Here is a 21493-nt window from a genome sequence, read left to right as displayed (position 1 = left end):
TGTTAACCGTACCCTTCTGAGATCTACATGTCCTTCGAGTTCCTTCGAGGCTGTTTTTGTCTGTTTTGTGGCTTTTCCCCCCTTCATTGTTATTTAAAAAATAAAATAGTTTATATATACATCAGCAAGCAGAAGAGTGTTTAGACTTTTTTTCTTTTTGGCAGATGAAGTATGGGAATCAAAAGCCTTCTGAGGTTCTAGTCTAGTTGTGTTATAAAGTTGAGCGTGGCCCCGCGTGCCGGAACTCTTAAACAGGTCAGCTGCCGTCACCCCATTTTTTCACACAATGCCCAGGAGATAGGCTCCCAACAGGCCACTCTGAGGCCAACCTTATTTGGCAGAGAGGGAGTCTGTGAAGTCCCAGGCATTTAGGGCTGCGTGGGACATTTAGGGACTAGGACAAGGTGGTGGTAGAGGTGGACAAGTGGACGAGGTTCAGGGCCCGGCCCACCCACCCCCAGCTTTAATCAGAGGAGTCCAGTATTAGTCTGTTTCTAGGTAGTAGCTGTGTGGCCTTGGGCCACAGCACGTTCCTGTGTGCCAGATACCACTCTAAGTTCTTGAGGTGTATTGGTCATTTAATCCTCGCACAATCTAGGAGGTAGACAGATACTATCCCTGTTTTAGAGATGAGCACAGGTAATTTGCTCAAGATCACAGAGTAAGTGACAAAGCCAGGACACAAACTGGGCAGCTGGATTCCAAGCCCATGTTCTTAATCTCTACCAGTTTGCCTCCCAACTGACATGGGGTTGCTCACACTCTCTCATTTTCTCTCTTTTCCTTCTATTTATCTCCCATATTGGCCTCTGCACTTCCCCTCTGGCCCTCTCCAATTCATTCTCCACAGTACATACCTTATCATGTTAGTCCACTGCTTAAAAAACTCCATGGCCCCCATTTCTCTTGGGATAAAGGCCAAGGTCCTTATCCTGCTCCCTTCTCATCTTGGGCCCCTCTCCTGTTTGCTGTCAGCCACTCTGGTCTAGTTCAGGCCCTCAGGTGGCTCTGTGCCCTCTCCTGCCCTGGGGTCTTTGCAGACGCTGTTCCTCTGCTTGGACAGCTCCATGCCATCCTTCCCCTACCCCTACCCCAGTCCTAGGTGACTCCTGTTCATGCTTCAGAACATAAATGTTTCTTCATGGAGAAATCTCACCTACTACTGTCTGAGAACATCAAGCCCCCAGGTGATATCCTCTCACAGTTTGTCATGACTTTTTACAATAAACAGCATTTTTCATGGTCTATGATGATTTATTTGTGGGATTATTTGATTAATATTTGCCTTTATGCTGGACTGTGAGTTCCTTGGGTTAAGGAACTTCTTTGTCTTGTTAACAGTGTATTTCAAGCACATTGTCTGGTTTATATTAGGTGCTCAATAAATATCTGGAAAATAATAATAATAAAAAAAGATACGCTACTACTTTGCTTACATTAAGAAATATCAGACTATAATTTTATGACCCTTCATGAGACGTTAAAATTTTTAAAAAGTGTTTCCAAGAATCAGTAACATGTTAATAAAATCTGTATGTTAATAGTGTTTTCAATTTGCCACCCGAAGAATTTATACTAATTTATTCTTCCTCCCTTCCCCTGTTGACAGGGAAGAACCTGTATCTTATTACTATTGGTGGCTGGCCCAGATATTTGCTGATCTTTTAAATATAAGACTATGCATTTCTATGTTAACAATATGTACCCCCTGTCTAACTTTACTTAGTGAAAAATTCACTGTCAATTTGCTTTTCTAGGAAAATGGAAATAGCTCCCTTTGACTGTTTGGTTATCATTTAATATGAAGCAAAATTTATGTACAACCACTTTGTTGGCCAACAATATATATAAACTCTTCCTGAGACATCATTTAGTGTTACAAAAAATCTTATTTTATATTAGAAACCGTTTTCAAAAAGAAAAACATTTGTGGGGGTTTTAAAATGTTTCTTACCTTCTTTGGTTTTATTTTCTTATTAAAGAATGAAATTTGTGAAGTATAGAAAAATTTAGAGAAACAGAAAAGTAGGTTACCTATAATCACACCAGGAGAAGCTACTATCATCATTGCTGGCACATTTCCTTTTAGACTTTTCTTGCATTTTTTCTGACGGTCAAGAAAATACATTGCTTTTTTTGAGCAATGGCATAACAAACACATTGTCACATGTCACTAGAACCTCCTTGTAACAACATTCAGAAACATTTTTAATATTCAACCATAGTTCCATAATCTACTCAATAAGTCTCATTTGACTGGAAAAGACACATTAATTTAAAAATCAACATCTAAATGGAAATCTTGAGAGCACTTCTAAAAAGAGAATGAAAGTGTTATAAATATTTGAAAAATAGTTTTTTTACCTTTCAGTTTTAACTTTTTCTTCACAATATTCTTCACAGCCATTCATTTTGGTAGACTACAACAGAGAAACCAAAATCAAATTAGCCCATTGTACCAAAAAAACAAACAAACCAAAACCAATCTTATATAATGTTCAATTTTATTTCCTATATTTACTGTTATTATTCATCATCATGTTACAAAGACACACGACATTCAATTAATGCATGCCAAACTGTGGCTAAGGCATCTACAGTGGCACAAGAGTTTTGGCTGGCTCCACTTATTCACCTCAAACTCATCTTGGCTTTTCATTAATTTCTTTTTATATATATATAAATTTATTTATTTTATTTATTTTTGGCTGCATTGGGTCTTCATTGCTGCGTGAGGGCTTTCTCTAGTTGTGGCGAGCGGGGGCTACTCTCTCTTGCGGTGCACAGGCTTCTCATTACGGTGGCTTCTCCTGTTGCGAAGCACGGGCTCTAGGTGCGTGGGCTTCAGTAGCTGTGGCTCGTGGGCTCTAGAGCGCAGGCTCAGTAGTTGTGGTGCACGGGCTTAGTTGCTCTGCGGCATGTGGGATCGTCCCAGACCAGGGCTCGAACCCACATCCCCTGCATCGGCAGGCGGATTCTTAACCACTGTGCCACCAGGGAAGTCCCTTTCATTTCTTATATAAGGGATATGAATGTATAGAGGTAAGGAAAAAGAAAAAGGAAAATCTAACGAAACAATTAGATGTGCATATGTTTTTACACTACTTCAAATTTTATTTTATTTTTTTTGCAGTACGCGGGCCTTTCACTGTTGTGGCCTCTCCCGTTGCCGAGCACAGGCCCCGGACACGCAGGCTCAGCGGCCATGGCTCACGGGCCCAGCCGCTCCATGGCATGTGGGATCCTCCAGGACCGGGGCACGAACCTGCGTCCCCTACATTGGCAGGAGGAGTCTCAACCACTGCGCCACCAGGGAAGCCCCCACTACTTCAATTTTAAAATCTAAAATTTCCAATGTGTTAAATTACCTTGCCCATTTATTTAATTTTTAAAATTTCAAATTATAGTTGATTTACAATGTTTTGTTAGTTTCTGCTGTACAGCAAAGTGATTCACACACACACACACATATATATACACACACATGTATATTCTTTTTCATGTTCTTTTCCATTATGGTTTATTACAGAATATTGAATATAGTTCCCTGTGCTATACAGTAGGACCTTGTTGTTTATCTGTTTTATATAGAGTAGTTTGTATATGCTGATACCAAACTCCTAATTTATCCCTCTCCCACCCCTTTTCCCCTTTGGTAACCATCAAGTTTTCTATAACTGTGAGTCTGTTTCTGTTTTGTAAATAAGTTCATTTGTATCATATTTTTTTCTTTTTAATTTTTCATACTTTATTCCTTATACTGATAGGTTAAGAAAGTAAAGTTTTCCTAAGTACTAATTCATAGATAATGTTTATAAGCGGGACACAAAACATTCAGTTTCACAAACAGTAATATCCAATGATCCCCTTAAATGCAATTTTAATCCTTACTTTAAGCTAAGTGCAAGAATAATACAATAAGCTAAATATGCACAAAACCTGTATATGCTGAACTACAAAAGTGGTTTCCATAGCCACACATGGTCTTAGTCAAGTACACATTTCCACAATGACAAGTACTAACAAATAAGTTAATAAAACACTACCCCAAATGCTTATCCTGCCATCAGCTTTTTTCAGCAATGCCATCCCTGCTACTGAAAGCACTTATTTTTAGAAGCTTTGACCTGGGAAAATGAGTTCTCTTAAAAACTGACAAATAGTATAAGCCCTGAAGATTTTAAATCAAATACGTCTTCCAACACAGAAGCATTCAAAGGAAAGCTTTAGTTTCTCAAAAATAAAAAAATTAAAATAAAAAAATCACTCTTGTTATCTAAAGAAAAGAGTATTAAAACAAATTATCTTAAGACAAACACTCCTAAAAAAGGTTGTATTTTCTATCATTTCCTCCTTAAAGGTTGCATTTTCTATCATTTTCTCCTTAAAAGTCTTTTAATAACTTAAGACTACTATAATCTAAAAACTTTAGAATACATGAAACATATGTCTTAGCGATCAAAGGTACCATTGAGATTTCACATATTAAACAGCTACAGTAAAGCCTACAATGGCACAAGTACACCTAATACATAAATATTAATTCCTTATTTAGATGGTCAAAAATCAGAAGGAATTGAATGGTTTGCAAGGTACTTTGACTTACATGTGGTCGTTAAAATCCAGTAATTAATTCAAAGTATGGTAATATAATGGCAGGCAATTAAAGGCTCAAATATCACTCTAAAATTGAAGACATGAAAATAAAGACTGAAAACGTTGTGGTTCTCTATCTTTCATTCACATGGCTAGATATCAGAACCTTACTGTGGAAAATATAGTTATTAAATATGGTTTCCCCAGAAAATAATGAAGCTTCAGAAAGTACAAAAAGTGTCAAGATCCATAGTTTGCTTCATCAAATGCTTTTCTAGCTTGTTTCAATTCTTCATTCATAGTAAGCAAGTCTTTAACCCTAGCAAACTTTCTTGGGTCCTTTCGAATCAAGAAGACGCTATCTTCAACTTGTACCCGACCTTGTCTTCCAATTGACATTGCCTTGTGAGTCATTTCGGTGATGAACTCTATGACAAGGTCTTCAAGAATATCTACTGACTCAGTATAAGGATTCTGGTCATCCCCAAACCCATATATCATACACTGTAATTCTTTAGAAAAAAGTCTCTTTCTTTCACCCTGTCCACCTTCTGCACCTCCTCCAATTTCTTCATTTTCTTCCTCAAAGGTGGGGTCTTCTTCTTCATCTGCCATCCCAGAAGCCAGCCACCTCCAGGGCCTGTATCATATTTTAGATTACACATATAAGGGCTATCATATTTGCCCTTTTATTTTTTAAAGCGAGGGGTGTCTCCCTAGGAAACTGAGATCAATCACATCGTCCTTTAACTGAGCATGGTGTCACAGAGACCCAAGTCCTGCAGAAGCAGTTTGCTACAATCAGAAGGAGATGCCAAGTTGCATTCTTACATGGTTAATCTTACATTTAAATCTTCATTAGGACAAATTATCTTAAATGGGAAATTCCTTCCATTTCAAGACCCTGCATTATCTGGCCTCTGTCTACCTCTACAATCCATCTGGTTTTACTCTCCTCTTCACTAACTAGGCTTCAAACTGATGGGCCTTTCTTTTAGCTCTTCAAAATCGCTCTTTTTTCACTTTTTCCTTGTTTAATCTAAGTGTCTTTACCTTCTGAGGATGTTTCCTAACCACCCAGTCTAAAAGTGGGTCTCCCTGGTATTCTCTTTCGTAGCGCTTTTTAAAACTTCATACACCTTGTCACAACTTGTAATTGTGTGTTTATTTGACCTTTTAGGTACAGACTCTGTAGAGTTAAAATGTATCTATAGGGGCTTCCCTGGTGGCGCAGTGGTTGAGAGTCCACCTGCCGATGCAGGGGACACGGGTTCATGCCCCGGTCCGGGAAGATCCCACATGCCGCGGAGCGGCTGGGCCCGTGAGCCACGGCCGCTGAGCCTGCGCGTCCGGAGCCTGTGCTCTGCAAGGGGAGAGGCCACAACAGTGAGAGGCCCGCGTACCGCAAAAAAAAAAAAAAAAATGTATCTATAATTAAGTTACTCTGATATCGATTTCAGTTTATCTGAGGGAAACACAGAACTTCTATGGCGGAAGAAATAAAGTAGATTGTTTTTATCCACTGACAACTGAAAAAAAAGCTTCTTAGACCTTATCCGTTTTTTAAAAAAAATAAATTTGTTTTTCGCTGTGTTGGGTCTTCGTTGCTGCGTGTGGGCCTTCTTTAGTTGCAGCGAGCGGGGGCTGCTCTTCGTTGCAGTGTGCGGGCTTCTCATTGCAGTGGCTTCTCTTGTTGCGGAGCATGGGCTCTAGGTGCACGGGCTTTAGCAGTTGCAGCACGCGGGCTTAGTTGCTCTGCGGCATGTGGGATCTTCCCAGACCAGGGCTTGAACCCATTTCCCCTGCATTGGCAGGTGGATTCTTAACCACTGAGCCACCAGGGAAGCCCCCCTTATCTGTTTTTAGAAGCTGATAATTTTAGTCTGGGCTAAAACTTTTTTCCAAGTAAAGTCATTTGGATTTCTTATTCCCCATCATAATACTGATGTAGGAATCACCATGTGTGCAATCATTTTGCAAAGTATACAGCCTTTTATAAAAGTATTATTGGGCTTCCCTGGTGGCACAGTGGTTAAGAATCCGCCTGCCAATGCAGGGGGCACAGGTTCGAGCCCTGGGCCTAGAAGATCCCACAGGCCATGGAGCAACTAAGCCCGTGCGCCACAACTACTGAGCCTGCGCTCTAGAGCCTGTGAGCCACAACTACTGAAGCCCACACACCTACAGCCCGTGCTCTGCAACAAGAGAAGCCACCACAATGAGAAGCCTGCAGACCACAACAAAGAGAAAGTCCGCGCGCAGCAACGAAGACTCAATGCAGCCAAAAATAAATAAATTTATTAAAAGAGTAAAGTGTTATTATTAAAATGAGATAAAGCTCAATTGGAAATACACTATAGCAATACTTGTATTAACCGATTTTTCACTATTTTTGCAAAGTTTACCTATGTATGGTTTGGGGGTGGGTCAGTCTCTCTTCTCATTCTGGATTGTAGGCTCTTTGGAAGAGGAGGAGGCTGTAGTATTGCCTCAAGGAAAAGATTTAAGGTTTTTATCATGGCCAGCCTGTTTGAAGGTTAGTTTGTAATCCTACTGCTCAAAGAATTCAGATCCAGCAACTTGAAGAGTAGAGGAGGTATCCGCTGGATCTAGGACCAGCTACATAATTTGTAGTGCCCAGTGCCAGATGAAAATAGCTTTCTTTGGCATGGCGTGTAAGTCATTTCATGAACCCATCCCTGCCTATCTTTTAAGCCTTAGCTTTCAAGACACCATGTGATACCCTAATAGCAATGATTTAGTGCCCTGAATTTTCCATGTTGATCCAGACCTTCGTACCTTTGCTGAGAAGCTCCTCGGTATGGAATGCTCTTTCCCATTTTATCTCACCTATCAAAATCTTTAAAATGCTAATTCTCTAGGAGGCTTTAATCACCATACCCACATACTCCTGTATAGCCCCTATATTCCCTAATTCTTTATAATCCTCTCTGAACTCCACAGACACTCCATAAAAAAGCAGGATAAGTTTTACTATAGCTTACTATAGTTTTTTGTAGAGTTGAAAGTAAAATTATATGATATTAATTTCAGTTTATTTGTGGGAAATCAGAGCTTCCATGGAGGAAGAAAATTTACTTATTTGCATGTGTACATCTCCCAAATTGACTGCTAGATTGTACAAGCAAATTTAGGACAGAAACCCTGACGTCTCTTCTTACCCTGTTATCCCCACAATAATTAAACAAGTTCAGCAACAGCTGAAGTGAAGAGTTTCGAAACTTTCGGTAGTAATTTACAATAATGTATATGACTGGCATTCATTCCTTCATTCACAAATAACACACATTGGCCTGAAGTACTTCACTAAGACGTAGAGAAGTACCCCTTTATCTGAGGGGTGATACGTTCCAAGACACCCAGTGAATGCCTGAAACCACGGAAAGTGCTGAACTCTGTTTTCTGTTCATGTCTTCCACTCACAAATTGAATGCCTCTTCCATCTTAACTAAGCATTTTTCACGCACTGTGGCCTTAACTTTTTCAGTTTGAGGTGCAACAGCAAAACCAGCACAAATTTCTTTTTCCTTCTTCACAATTTCGCAGATAGATTTGTTCTTACCGTAGATCTTAGCAACTAACCTCAGCATACGATTTTTCTCTTTCCTTATGAAGTAGACAACTTTCACCTTTTCACTTAAAGGAAGCACTTATGGCTTCTCTTTGGTAACATCCAGATTGCCAGCATCACTACTCTTGTACTGCAGGGCCATCATTGAATAAGAGTGACATGAACACGAACACTTCGATACTGCAATGACCGCTCCAATAACCAAGATGGCTACTAAGTGACTAATGGGCAAGATACATTGGACAAAGGGATGATTTATGTCCTGGGTGCGATGGAGTAAGACAGAGCAAGATTTCATCTCACTACTTAGAATGACACACCATTTAAAACACGAATTGTTTATTTCTGGAATTTCCATTTAACATTCTCCAACTGTGGTTGACCGTAAGTAACTGAAACCCCCGAAAGTGAAACTGTAGATGGGGGGCAGGGGGCTACTGTAGTCAACTATAGAGACAATTAATTGCAGCAGAGGGACAAATGCAACGACTTGCACAAGTAGCTATCAGAGGGACAATCTTTCTTTTTAAAAAGGACATTCCTCTACTTTTTATAATACCAGTGGACAGCACCTTAACTTTTGACACATGATAAAACTTTCAGGGTTGCAAAATATACTGTTAAGAACCAATTCAGTAAATAATCATTTGTTTAGGGTGATTCCCAACGTGGCACACTTACAAAGTTCTGAATATTTAAAAAAACTCTAAGGAACTCTTAAAACTACTCAAATGTAGGTAATATTCGAGAAATGTTAAGATGAAACAAAACTTTTCTAGAATACTGGTTCAGTCTTTTTTTCCACAATGGAGATTAGTCATATTTGTCTCTTTTGAATTTGCCTTCTTATGAATATAATTACCATTGTGACTTTAACACATTTAGATTTTGAAACACATGAAACTTTTTCATGTTTTTATTTCAGTACCTTGTGTCCTCTTTTCCTAAATTTGTTTTTTGCTTTCTTTGTTTTGCTTACCATTAGTCAAAATCTCTTCTAAAGCAGAAGTCTCATCTATACAAGTGCTAATTTGTTTTTCAGGATGGACTGGCCCGAAATACTTGGTCTTAAACATCTTGAATTCTCAAGACACAAATTTGTGGGCTCTATCTATACTTTGGTGGCAGGACAACTTATGTATTATTTACATAATATTTCCTAATACCTGGTAGGAATATTCTCCCCCCACGAACCTTAATTTTTAGATTTGTTCTGGATAGTTTTACATCCTAATTCTACTGTATAAACTTTAGAATGATTTCACAAAGCCACTCTGCCTCTCATTAAAACAAACAATGAAACAAAACAGAAACCTCAAAATATTTTATGGGACCATATTTAATTTAGGGGTGAATCTAGGGAGAACGTAAATTTTAGATTTTTTCTATCAAAGAACAAGGAATGTTTTTCTTGAATACTTCTTTTGTGCTTCTCTGTAGAGCTTTAAAGTATTCATAATATAAATATGTACACTTTTGGCTGAATTTATGCCTAGAGCTCTTGTTTTGTAACTATTGTGAATAAAGTTTTATTTGATTATACATATATATGTAAATTTTACATATCCACACAAAGATGTGCACATGAGTGTTTTTTTCTTCTTTTTAAATATTTATTTATTTTATTTATTTATTTTTGGCTGCATTGGGTCTTGGTTGCTGCACACGGACTTTCTCTAGTTGTGGCAAGCAGGGGCTACTCTTTGTTGTGGTGCACAGGTTTCTTGTTGCGGTGGCTTCTCTTGTTGCAGAGCATGGGCTCTAGGCGTGTGGGCTTCAGAAGTTGTGGCACGCAGGCTCAGGAGTTGTGGCACACGGGCTCAGTTGCTCCACGGTATGTGGGATCCTTCCAGACCAGGGATCGAACCTGTGTCCCCTGCATTGGCAGGCGAATTCTCAACCACTGTGCCACCCAGGAAGCCCTTGATTATATTTTATAAGTTGTTAAGGCAAAGACTGTGTTATAAACTGACCTGTGTCCCCCCAAAGTTCACAGGTTGAAGCCCTAACCTGCAATGGGACTGTATTTGGAAATAGGGTCCTTACGGAGACAACTGAGGCTAAATGAGGTCATGAGGATGGTCCTCTAATCCAATAGGATTGGTGTCCTTACAAGAAGAGGAAGAGACACCAGGAGTGTGTGCACACACACAGCTAGAAGAGAGCTGCCTGCAAGCCAAGGAAAGAGGTCTTGTCAGAAACCAAACCTGCTAACAACTTGATCATAGACATCCAGCCTCCAGAACTGTGAAAAGATACATTTTCTCTCTCTTTTTTTAAGCCCTCAGGTTACGGTGTTTTGTTATGGCAGCCCAAGCAAACTAGAACAGAATACAAACTCAAATGCCTGAAAGAATCGGGAAAATAATATAAACCTTTGAAATGCTGGGGTTGAGAGCATAATTGTGTCTTGTGAGACCTAGAATTTACATTATAAAGAAATAGGAATCTTTGCTGCATTACTGTTTATAATAAATTTAATACTCATAATATATAGTCAATTTAATAAATTATGGTATAGCTATGCAAGAGAATAATAGGGAAGAATTAGAAAGTATGAGACAGAGAGGGCAGACAGCAGAAGCAAAAAGAACTACAATCCTGCAGCCTGTGGAACAAAAACCACATTCGCAGAAAGATAGACAAGATGAAAAGGCAGAGGGCTATGTACCAGATGAAGGAACAAGATAAAACCCAAGAAAAACAACTAAATGAAGTGGAGATAGGCAACCTTTCAGAAAAAGAATTCAGAATAATGATAGTGAAGATGATCCAAGACCTCGGAAAAAGAATGGAAGCAAAGATCGAGAAGATGCGAGAAATGTTTAACAAAGACCTAAAAGAATTAAAGAACAAACAAACAGAGATGAACAATACAATAACTGAAATGAAAACTACACAAGGAGGAATCAATAGCAGAATAACTGAGGCAGAAGAACAGATAAGTGACCTGGAAGACAGAGTGGTGGAATTCACTGCTGCAGAACAGAATAAAGAAAAAAGAATGAAAAGAAATGAAGACAGACTAACAGACCTCTGGGACAACATTAAAAGCGACAACATTCGCATTATAGGTGTCCCAGAAGGAGAAGAGAGAGAGAAAGGACCCAAGAAAATATTTGAAGAGATTATACTCGAAAACTTCCCTAACATGGGAAAGGAAATAGCCACCCAAGTCCAGGAAGCCCAGCGAGTCCCATACAGGATAAACCCAAGGAGAAACATGTCAAGACATATAGTAATCAAATTGGAAAAAATTAAAGAAAATTCATTGAAAGCAGCAAGAGAAAAATGACAAATAACATACAAGGGAACTCCCATAAGGTTAACAGCTGATTTATCAGCAGAAACTCTACAAGCCAGAAGGGAGTGGCATGATATACTTAAAGTGATGAAAGGGAAGAACCTACAACCAAGATTACTCTACCTGGCAAGGATCTCATTCAGATTCGATGGAGAAATCAAAAGCTTTACAGATAAGCAAAAGCTAAGAGAATTCAGCACCACCAAACCAGCTCTACAACAAATGCTAAAGGAACTTCTCTAAGTGGGAAACAAGAGAAGAAAAGAACCTACAAAAACAAACCCAAAACAATTAAGAAAATGGTCATAGGAACATACATATCGATAATTACCTTAAACGTGAATGGATTAAATGCTCCAACCAAAAGACACAGGCTTGCTGAATGGATACAAAAAGAAGACCCATTATATGCTGCCTACAAGATAATTACCTTAAACGTGAATGGATTAAATGCTCCAACCAAAAGACACAGGCTTGCTGAATGGATACAAAAAGAAGACCCATTATATGCTGCCTACAAAAGACCCACTTCAGACCTAGGGACACATACAGACTGTAAGTGAGGGGATGGAAAAAGATACTTCATACAAATGGAAATCAAAAGAAAGCTGGAGTAGCAATACTCATATCAGGTAAAATAGACTTTAAAATAAAGAATGTTACAAGAGACAAGGAAGGACACTACATAATGATCAAGGGATCATTGATGATTCATCAAGAAGAAGATATAACAATTATAAATATATATGCACTCAACATAGGAGCACCTCAATACATAAGGCAACTGCTAACAGCTATAAAAGAGGAAATTGACAGTAACAGAATAATAGTGGGGGATGTTAACACCTCACTAACACCAATGGACAGATCATCCAAAATCAAAATAAATAAGGAAACAGAAGCTTTAAATGACACAATAGACCAGATAGATTTAATTGATATTATAGGACATTCCATCCAAAAACAGCAGATTACACTTTCTTCTCAAGTGCGCATGGAACATTCTCCAGGATAGATCACATTTTGGGTCACAAATCAAGCCTCAGTAAATTAAAAAAAAACTGAAATCATATCAAGCATCTTTTCTGACCACAAATGCTATGTGATTAGAAATGAATTACAGGGAAAGAAATGTAAAAAATACAAACACATGGAGGCTAAACAATACGTTACTCAATAACCAAGAGGTCACTGAAGAAATCAAAGAGGAAATAAAAAAATACCTAAGACAAATGACGATGAAAACACGACGATCCAAAACCTATGGGATGCAGCAAAAGCAGTTTTAAGAGGGAAGTTTATAGCTATACAAGCCTACCTCAAGAAACAAGAAAAATCTAAAATAAACAATCTAACCTTACACCTAAAGGAACTAGAGAAAGAAGAACAAACAAAACCCAAAATTAGCAGAAGGAAAGAAACCATAAAGATCAGAGCAGAAATAAATGAAACAGAAACAAAGAAAACAATAGCAAAGATCAATAAAACTAAAGGCTGGTTCTCTGACAAGATAAACAAAGTTGATAAACCATTAGCCAGACTCATCAAGAAAAAGAGGGACAGGACTCAAGTCAATAAAATTAGAAATGAAAAGGAGAAGTTACCAAAGACACCACAGAAATACAAAGTATCCTAAGAAACTACTACAAGCAACTCTATGCCAAACAAAACGGACAACCTGGAAGACATGGACAAATTCTTAGAAAGGTATTATCTTCCAAGACTGAACCAGAAAGAAACAGAAAATATGAACAGACCAATCACAAGTAATGAAATTGAAACTGTGATTAAAACTCTTCCAACAAACCAAAGTCCAGGACCAGATGGATTCACAGGTGAATTCTATAAAACATTTAGAGAAGAGCTAACACCCAGTCTTCTCAAACTCTTCCAAAAAACTTCGGAGAAAGGAACACGCCCAAATGCATTCTATGAGGCCACCAAAACCCTGATACCAAAACCAGACAAAGATACTACAAAAAAAGAAAATTACAGACCAATATCAGTGATGAATATAGATCCAAAAATCTTCAACAAAATACTAGCAAACAGAATCCAGCAACACATTAAAAGGATCATACACCATGATCAAGTGGGATTTATCCCAGGGATGCACGGATTCTTCAATATATGCAAATCAATGTGATATACCATATTAACAAACTGAAGAATAAAAACCATATGATCATCTCAATAGATGCAGAAAAAGCTTTTGACAAAATTCAAGACCCATTTATGATAAAAACTCTCCAGAAAGTGGGCACAGAAGGAAACTACCTCAACATAATAAAGGCCATATATGACAAACCCACAGCAAACATCATTCTCAATGGTGAAAAACTGAAAGCATTTCCTCTAAGATCAGGAACAAGACAAGGATGGCCACTCTCATCACTATTATTCAACATAGTTTTGGAAGTCCTAGCCACGGCAATCAGAGAAGAAAAAGAAATAAAAGGAATACAAATTGGAAAAGAAGAAGTAAAACGGTCACTGTTTGCAGATGACATGATACTATACATAGAGAATCCTAAAGATGCCACTAGAAAACTACTAGAGCTAATCAATGAATTTGGTAAAGTTGCAGGATACAAAATTAATGCACAGAAATCTCTTGCATTCCTTTACATTAATGAGGAAAAATCTGAAAGAGAAATTAAGGAAACACTCCCATTTACCATTGCAACAAAAAGAATAAATACCTAGGAATAAACCTACCTAGGGAGACAAAAGACCTATATGCAGAAAACTATAAGACACTGATGAAAGAAATTAAATATAATACCAACAGATGGAGAGATACACCAAGTTCTCGGATTGGAAGAATCAATATTGTGAAAATGACTATACTACCCAAAGCTATGTACAGATTCAATACAATCCCTATCAACTTACCAATGGCATTTTTTACAGAACTAGAACAAAAAATCTTAAAATTTGTATGGAGACACAAAAGACCCCGAAGAGCCAAAGCAGTCTTGAGGGAAAAAAACGGAGCTGGAGGAATCAGATTCCCTGACTTCAGACGATATTACAAAGCTACAGTAATCAAGACAATATGGTACTGGCACAAAAACAGAAACATAGATAAATGGAACAAGATAGAAAGCCCAGAGACACACCCATGCACCTACGATCACCTAATCTATGACAAAGGAGGCAATGATATACAATGGAGAAAAGACAGTCTCTTCAATAATTGATGCTGGGAAAACTGGACAGCTACATGTAAAAGAATGAAATTAGAACACTCCCTAACACCATACACAAAAATAAACTCAAAATGGATTCGAGATCTAAATGTAAGACCGGAGACTATAAAACGCTTAGAGGAAAACATAGGAAGAACACTCTTTGACATAAATCACAGCAAGATCTTTTTTGATCCACCTCCTAGAGTAATGGAAATAAAAACAAAAATAAACAAGTGGGAACTAATGAAACTTCAAAGCCTTTGCACAGCAAAGGAAACCATAAACAAGCCGAAAAGACAACCCTCAGAATGGGAGAAAATATTTGCAAATGAATCAACGGACAAAGGATTAATCTCCAAAATATATAAACAGCTCATGCAGCTCAATATTAAAGAAACAAACAACCCAGTCCACACATGGGCAGAAGACCTAAATAGACATTTCTCCAAAGAAGACATACAGATGGCCAAGAAGCACATGAAAAGCTGCTCAACGTCACTAATTATTAGAGAAATGCAAATCAAAACTACAATGAGGTATCACCTCACACCAGTTAGAATGGGTATCATCAGAAAATCTACAAACAACAAATGCTGGAGAGGGTGTGGAGAAAAGGGAACCCTCTTGCACTGTTGGTGGGAATGTATATTGATACAGCCACTATGGAGAACAGTACGGAGGTTCCTTAAAATACTAAAAATAGAATAACCATATGATCCAGCAATCCCACTACTGGGCATATACCCACAAAAAACTATAATTCAAAAAGACACATACGCCCCAATGTTCATTGCAGCACTATTTACAATAGCCAGGTCATGGAAGCAACCTACATGCCTATCAACAGATGAATGGATAAAGAAGTTGTGGTACATATATATAATGGAATATTACTCAGCCATAAAAAGGAACTAAATTGAGTCATTTGTTGAGACGTGGATGGATCTAGAGACTGTCATACAGAGTGAAGTAAGTCAGAAAGAGAAAAACAAATATCGTATATTAATGCGTGTATGTGGAACCTAGAAAAATGGTACAGATGAACCGGTTTGCAGGGCAGAAGTTGAGACACAGATGTAGAGAACAAATGTATGGACACCAAGGGGGGAAAGCCACGGGGGGGTGGGGATGGTGGTGTACTGAATTGGGCGATTGGGATTGACATGAATACACTGATGTGTATAAAATTGATGACTAATAAGAAGCTGCTGTATAAAAAAATAAAATTCAAAAATTAAAAAAAACAAACGAACTAATAGTAAACTCTCTTTGGGTTATTTGTATGGAAATATGTTAATATAAATGTTTCAGACATTACGTGAAATTCCTAAAAATCTTATAGGTTCTGGTATAATGTTATAAGTCATAATTCTAGTTTACTTTAAAATATATCTCAGAAGTAACTAAATTTGCCTGTCAATTGCATTATTATGAACTTTCATCAAATCTTAAACCATGGTCATTTTTAAGTGTTTTGTCATTTACAGACAATTATGGGTTTACTCTGATGATTTTGCAAAAATGTTCCTATAAAAGGGTTTCATCTTCAAGGAATTCATTGAAAAGACTGACAAGTACAGGTTTCTGGTAACTGACTATACTGCTGAACTGAACGAATAAGCATTTACAGAACTCTAATGGAAAACTGATGAATTCATAAAAGTGCTAACAAAAGATCAAGATGAAAAAAAATTAATTACATGGAACTGAGTGAACTGATGTGGATGATTATAATTTTTGTGACTTTCTGTTTGAATAAAAAAAAGTGATGTAAATTTATGTAAAAAGAACTTAATGTAAAACAATGCCACTCTTCTCACATATTTTCTCTTGTTTTGGAAAATATAGATATTTTCTGTTAAAAACATGATTTATGCTGACACGTAATAGGTTGATTATTGTTATTATAAATGAATTAAAAAATATTTTTAAGTTACAAAAAGAAAAAGTATGAGACAGATTTTTACATATTTGTGTAAAGAGTGTAGTGATCAATTTTAACTGAGAACCAAATTTAGAATCACGTGACGAAAGTATATTAAATTACATGTTTTCATATGCATAATAGAAGGGTAAAACCCAATATTTTAACAATAGCTATCTCAGATGAAGATGAGGAATGGGTAAAAAAAGGAGCTTGCATTTTTTTTTTTTTTTTTTTTTTTTTTTGCGGTACGTGGGCCTCTCACTGTTGTGGCCTCTCCCGTTGCGGAGCACAGGCTCCGGACGCGCAGGCTCAGCGGCCATGGCTCACGGGCACAGCTGCTCCGCGGCATGTGGGATCTTCCCAGACCGGGGCACTAACCTGTGTCCCCTGCATCAGCAGGCAGACTCTCAACCACTACGCCACCAGGGAAGCCCCAGGAGCTTGCATTTTAAAATGATTCTGTTTAAAATATTTTTTTTACAATGAGGATGTAATGTCTTCGTTATCAAAATAAAAAAAGCAACTTGAATGTAGTTTTCAGCTATAAACTTTTGTTATAATAGCTCAGTGTAAAAGAGAATCTATATTATGTTAAGCTTTTTTTTTTTTTAAAGAAAAGGCACTGGATTTTGAAATGGAAATTAAAGATTTTTATTTACTGTCTTAGTTAAGAGACTTCAGAACATACATTTTAAGGAGTATTTTAAATAGTATTAATAAAAATATGATTATAGTATGATTTAAAATGTTCAGAAAACCTTTTTCAAAGAGCTATTTGTTATAATTATTAATATTTAGATAGTACAAAAGAACAATAACTTAAGTAAAAACACTACAGCATGATACATTGTGAGCTATTCAATATTTGTGTAATCATTTTTTTAGATTAGGAAATACATACTAAAACAGATATAAGCTTCCTTGTATTTACACACATTAATTATATATAAGTATTTAATGAAAATAATCACGTGTATATGAGATTGTGTGTGGGTACCTGCATGGTAAGAATCCAGATCAGCTTAGTTTTTACAATTTTGAAGATGTTCAATAGGAAGAATCAGAAGCCTTGTGAGGGAAATTATCCTCGAACAATGGGCAAGATCAGATTCAGATAAATAGGGTGATGTCTAATTTGAGCAGGCTTACATATTATTTATCTACTATTTCATGCTGTTTTCTTAGTCAGCTCAATGTCCCAGAAGATCTGAAGTCTTAGTCTTAAATAAGTCTATGATTACATTTTTGAAAATTAATTGTTTCTTTCTCTTCCTTCTTCTTCTTTTTTTTTTTGGCTTGGGGAAACTTGAATAGTAATTCTTTCCCCGGCATAGGATGACTCTTAAATGCAAAAAATAAAATTAATCTCAGATGATTCCAACTTTGGGGTTTTATTTTTTTTAAGATTTTAACAAACGTATATACTATATATTAAGCACTAATTCCTGTACAGCTTATTTTTACTAGTTTGTATCCAACTAGTTTAATGTATTATGAATGTCAGCTGTCTAAATCTTTTAAAACATGTCTCAACTGAAATTGCAGAGCAATCAGAGCAAAAGCCATGGAATAAATGAAAGAATGAGATGTTTCCATGATAATTAAGACCAAGGATCCATGAGGGGCAGAAGAAAACAGCACTCAAGGATAAAAATCAAGTTTTCTACCTAGGTTAGGTATTAACTGGAATGGGATCTTGGAATTACCAACTTTTATTTGGTGTAATAATAATGAAGATGAAAAAAAAAAAAGGTTTTTGGGCACTGTTTTCCTGAATGGAAACCTTCACCAAAAGACGTTAAATGATTTAAAGGCAAGTTCTTTCTCCAAAATGAGTAAATGACATCAGTTCTAATTCTTACTGAGGTTACTAATTGGCCATCAGGATATTATCTTTAATACTTAGAAGGGAAACTGGTAGGTAGGGAGAGGTAAGCCCTCATCAGAGAATTCTAACAAGATATAGCATCACAGCGTGTTTACCTAGGTATTATCCTTACCTCCGTAAGCTCTTCAGGTAAAGGTGAACCATCATAGTCTGTATCTTCTGCTCTCTCTTCAGATAACTTCCAACTGGTTTTCAATGCACCTGGGAAAGAAAGAAATAGGCCACGAGGAATTAAAATGCTCTGTAGAGGCCTTCCTGTACTCCTTCCATGTACCAACTTACTCATTCTGGTTCATCTACCTGGAGCACAGGCATCTCGTGCTGCATTATTTTGGTTTAAAAGATTCTGAGCTTCCTCATCCACAACATCCAACAGAGACTGGATAACTTCAGCTTCTTGAGGATCATCATAAATATCATCTTCTTGTACATCAGATTCTTGAAAAACAGTAATTTACATGGGGTTTTACTTTTAAAAATATTGATATGAGAAAGAGACAATGTGTCAAATATAATATGCCAGGTCTTTCAAATTTTAAGCATCCACTTTGAAAAAGCAGCCATGACAGGAAAAGTAGTTTACACTAATGGGACCCAGGCATTTTTTAGTTCTAGAACTACTTTGGCTGTTATGACAAAAGACCACACAAATGCAACTGAATAAACCAAAATCAATCTCTGTGATAGACCTTTACAAAGGACATTAATAATTTAATGTTTATTTCCCTAACTTAATCCCAAATTGTTAATTTATAAAAGAAACTAAAGAAATTTCAACCAAAGAAGTTATGTTACAAAGATTAAGGATATAATAGGGCAGCCCAAACATCCCCAAGAAAAAATGTCTCAGTTATTAGGTAGCCAGTGAATTGCTGCTTCAAAAAATACAAGAAACAATTATCAAACAAAACTGCTATCTCTTCAATCATTTAAAAATCATTTTAATCTTAGAGATGAGAATGAATACTGGACATTTGTACAGTAGTGCAGCTAATATTAATTTTACGCTGTTCTTTTATTTCTCTGAACAATAATCTTTCCTTTTAAAGCTACAGGAACATGTAAGGCAAATAAGAAAGGCTGCCAACATTTCTTTATTACTTGAATTATTAGGGTATTTAGAGTAACTGGATGACTCGATTTGGGAAAGTACCTTTGGACAGAATCAAGTTTGCTGATTCCTTCATCTGATAAGTAGAACATTTTCCTTCAGGGTACAAAATTTCAATTATTTCTTCCCCATTAACCTAAAGTATAAAACCAAAGCAAATCATTAGTTTACTATTTTACTAACATCCAGGATTAGGGAGGGACTGCACACTGTCCCTCTATGTCCTTCTCCCCTTCTTTCTCGGTACAAAATCCTTCTTATATCTCCCCACCTTGGATCAGTGCTTCTAGGAGATACCAGCGCAATGAAATATGCAAAGGGTATGGGACTTTCCATCATCAGATATGCCTGGAAACACTAGATTAAGCAACATTAAATCAATATTTTTATTCCAAGAATTCTCAGAATGCTTACTAATACAAATTTTGAGTTGTCAAAAGAGAAATGTATTAGGTAGTATTTCCTAAATTTATTTGACTGCAGAAATCTCTTTTTAAGGCATATTCTATGGGATCTGTCTTCCATAGAACTTTTTCAAAAAGTTAAATAGACCTACTAAACTTAGAAGTTCAGGGAAATGAAAAAAGTCAATCTTTTAAGTATTTGTGAAGTTGTTACATGGACATAGCCTTCAGTTTAGCAATCTGATCAACTGTTGGCTATAAAGATTTTCAAATCTAGTCTAAACCTCATCTCAATTTAAGGAAAATAGCAATGGATTCATAACTATAAAGTAATAATTAAATGGAATGTAACTTTTAAATTCAGTGGTTAATTGTGAAGCACTTCATGGCACGTAGCCTATTAAAAGAAAGATGATTAGGGCAAAATGCAATATTAAATGATTAGAATAAATTAAAATAATTTTATACAAATAAAGGGTGGTTTGCTTTAAAGATTTTACTTTTTTTATTAAGATAAAAGGTAGACCTAGAGTCTGTCATACAGAGTGAAGTAAGTCAGAAAGAGAAAAACAAATACCGTATGTCAACACATATATATGGAATCTAAACAACAACAACAACAACAAAAAGGTCATGAAGAACCTAGGGGCAAGACGGGAATAAAGACGCAGACCTACTAGAGAATGGACTTGAGGATATGGGGAGGGGGAAGGGTAAGATGGGACAAAGTGAGAGAGTGGCATTGACATATATACACTACCAAACGTAAGGTAGATAGATAGTGGGAAGCAGCTGCATAGCACAGGGAGATCAGCTCGGTGCTTTGTGACTGCCTAGAGGGGTGGGATAGGGAGGGTGGGAGGGAGGGAGATGCAGGAGGGAAGAGATATGGGGATATATGTATATGTATAACTGATTCACTTTGTTATAAAGCAGAAACTAACACAACATTGTAAAGCAGTTACACTCCAATAAAGATGTTTAAAAAAAAAGATAAAAGGTAGAGATAGTAGATGCAATGAAATTATCTCTTCATAAATAGTGGTTACATAATGTCAAAAAATTTCACTGGATTGTAAAATTCCACTCTTCATGAGAAATTCATAGTACAGACATTAGTATTCAAGGACAGAATATCATTTGGGAGACTTCCTGGAAGATTTTAACGCCAACAAAAAATGTTTGCAATCACGAATAACAAAAGTTCTAATTTCTTTTTCTTTTTCTTTTTAACATTCTTATTGGAGTATAATTGCTTTACAATGGTGTGTTAGTTTCTGCTGTATAACAAAGTGAATCAGCTATACATATACATACATCCCCCTATCTCCTCCCAGTTGCGTCTAATTTCTAGGGTCTTATGTTAATTTAAACAGAAACTCTACTTTTTCTCCCCTTCAACAACATGGTGATATGTACAAAGAAAATAAGCACTATACAGCATGACTAACACTAGAAACACATGCAAATTCAGTTA

At 36.8% G+C, this 21493-nt stretch overlaps 2 protein-coding genes across 9 annotated transcripts in view; both read right to left on the bottom strand.

Annotated features, from left to right (window-relative positions):
• PTPN13 (protein tyrosine phosphatase non-receptor type 13) overlaps nucleotides 1–21493 on the bottom strand; it is a 224132-nt gene that overhangs the window by 14119 nt on the left and 188520 nt on the right. For 7 of the 8 annotated variants that reach the window (XM_060114277.1, XM_060114281.1, XM_060114278.1 and 4 more), the window contains 4 exons: nucleotides 19655–19748; nucleotides 18802–18939; nucleotides 18614–18702; nucleotides 2365–2420 (listed from right to left, as the gene is read on the bottom strand). In XM_060114277.1, coding sequence (XP_059970260.1) covers nucleotides 2365–2420; nucleotides 18614–18702; nucleotides 18802–18939; nucleotides 19655–19748 — 377 coding nt within the window. Of the gene's footprint in view, nucleotides 1–2364; nucleotides 2421–17395; nucleotides 17955–18613; nucleotides 18703–18801; nucleotides 18940–19654; nucleotides 19749–21493 lie in introns of those variants that run through there. The other variant, XM_060114301.1, reaches the window with a different exon arrangement.
• Nucleotides 4768–5227, bottom strand: LOC132486394 (transcription initiation factor TFIID subunit 13-like). Its single transcript, XM_060093490.1, has one exon. The coding sequence runs from the start codon at nucleotides 5209–5211 to the stop codon at nucleotides 4837–4839; it is 375 nt and encodes a 124-aa protein (XP_059949473.1). The 5' UTR covers nucleotides 5212–5227; the 3' UTR covers nucleotides 4768–4836.

Source organism: Mesoplodon densirostris, chromosome 1 (genome assembly GCF_025265405.1).
Source record: "Mesoplodon densirostris isolate mMesDen1 chromosome 1, mMesDen1 primary haplotype, whole genome shotgun sequence".
Lineage (NCBI taxonomy): Eukaryota > Metazoa > Chordata > Mammalia > Artiodactyla > Ziphiidae > Mesoplodon > Mesoplodon densirostris.
The sequence above is the reverse complement of the archived record's forward strand: the minus strand, read 5'-3'. Positions and strand labels throughout refer to the sequence as shown.

Bases quoted from the DNA above. Each gene is read 5' to 3' on its own strand.
- LOC132486394 (XM_060093490.1), bottom strand. From the start codon at position 5,211: ATGGCAGATGAAGAAGAAGACCCCACCTTTGAGGAAGAAAATGAAGAA.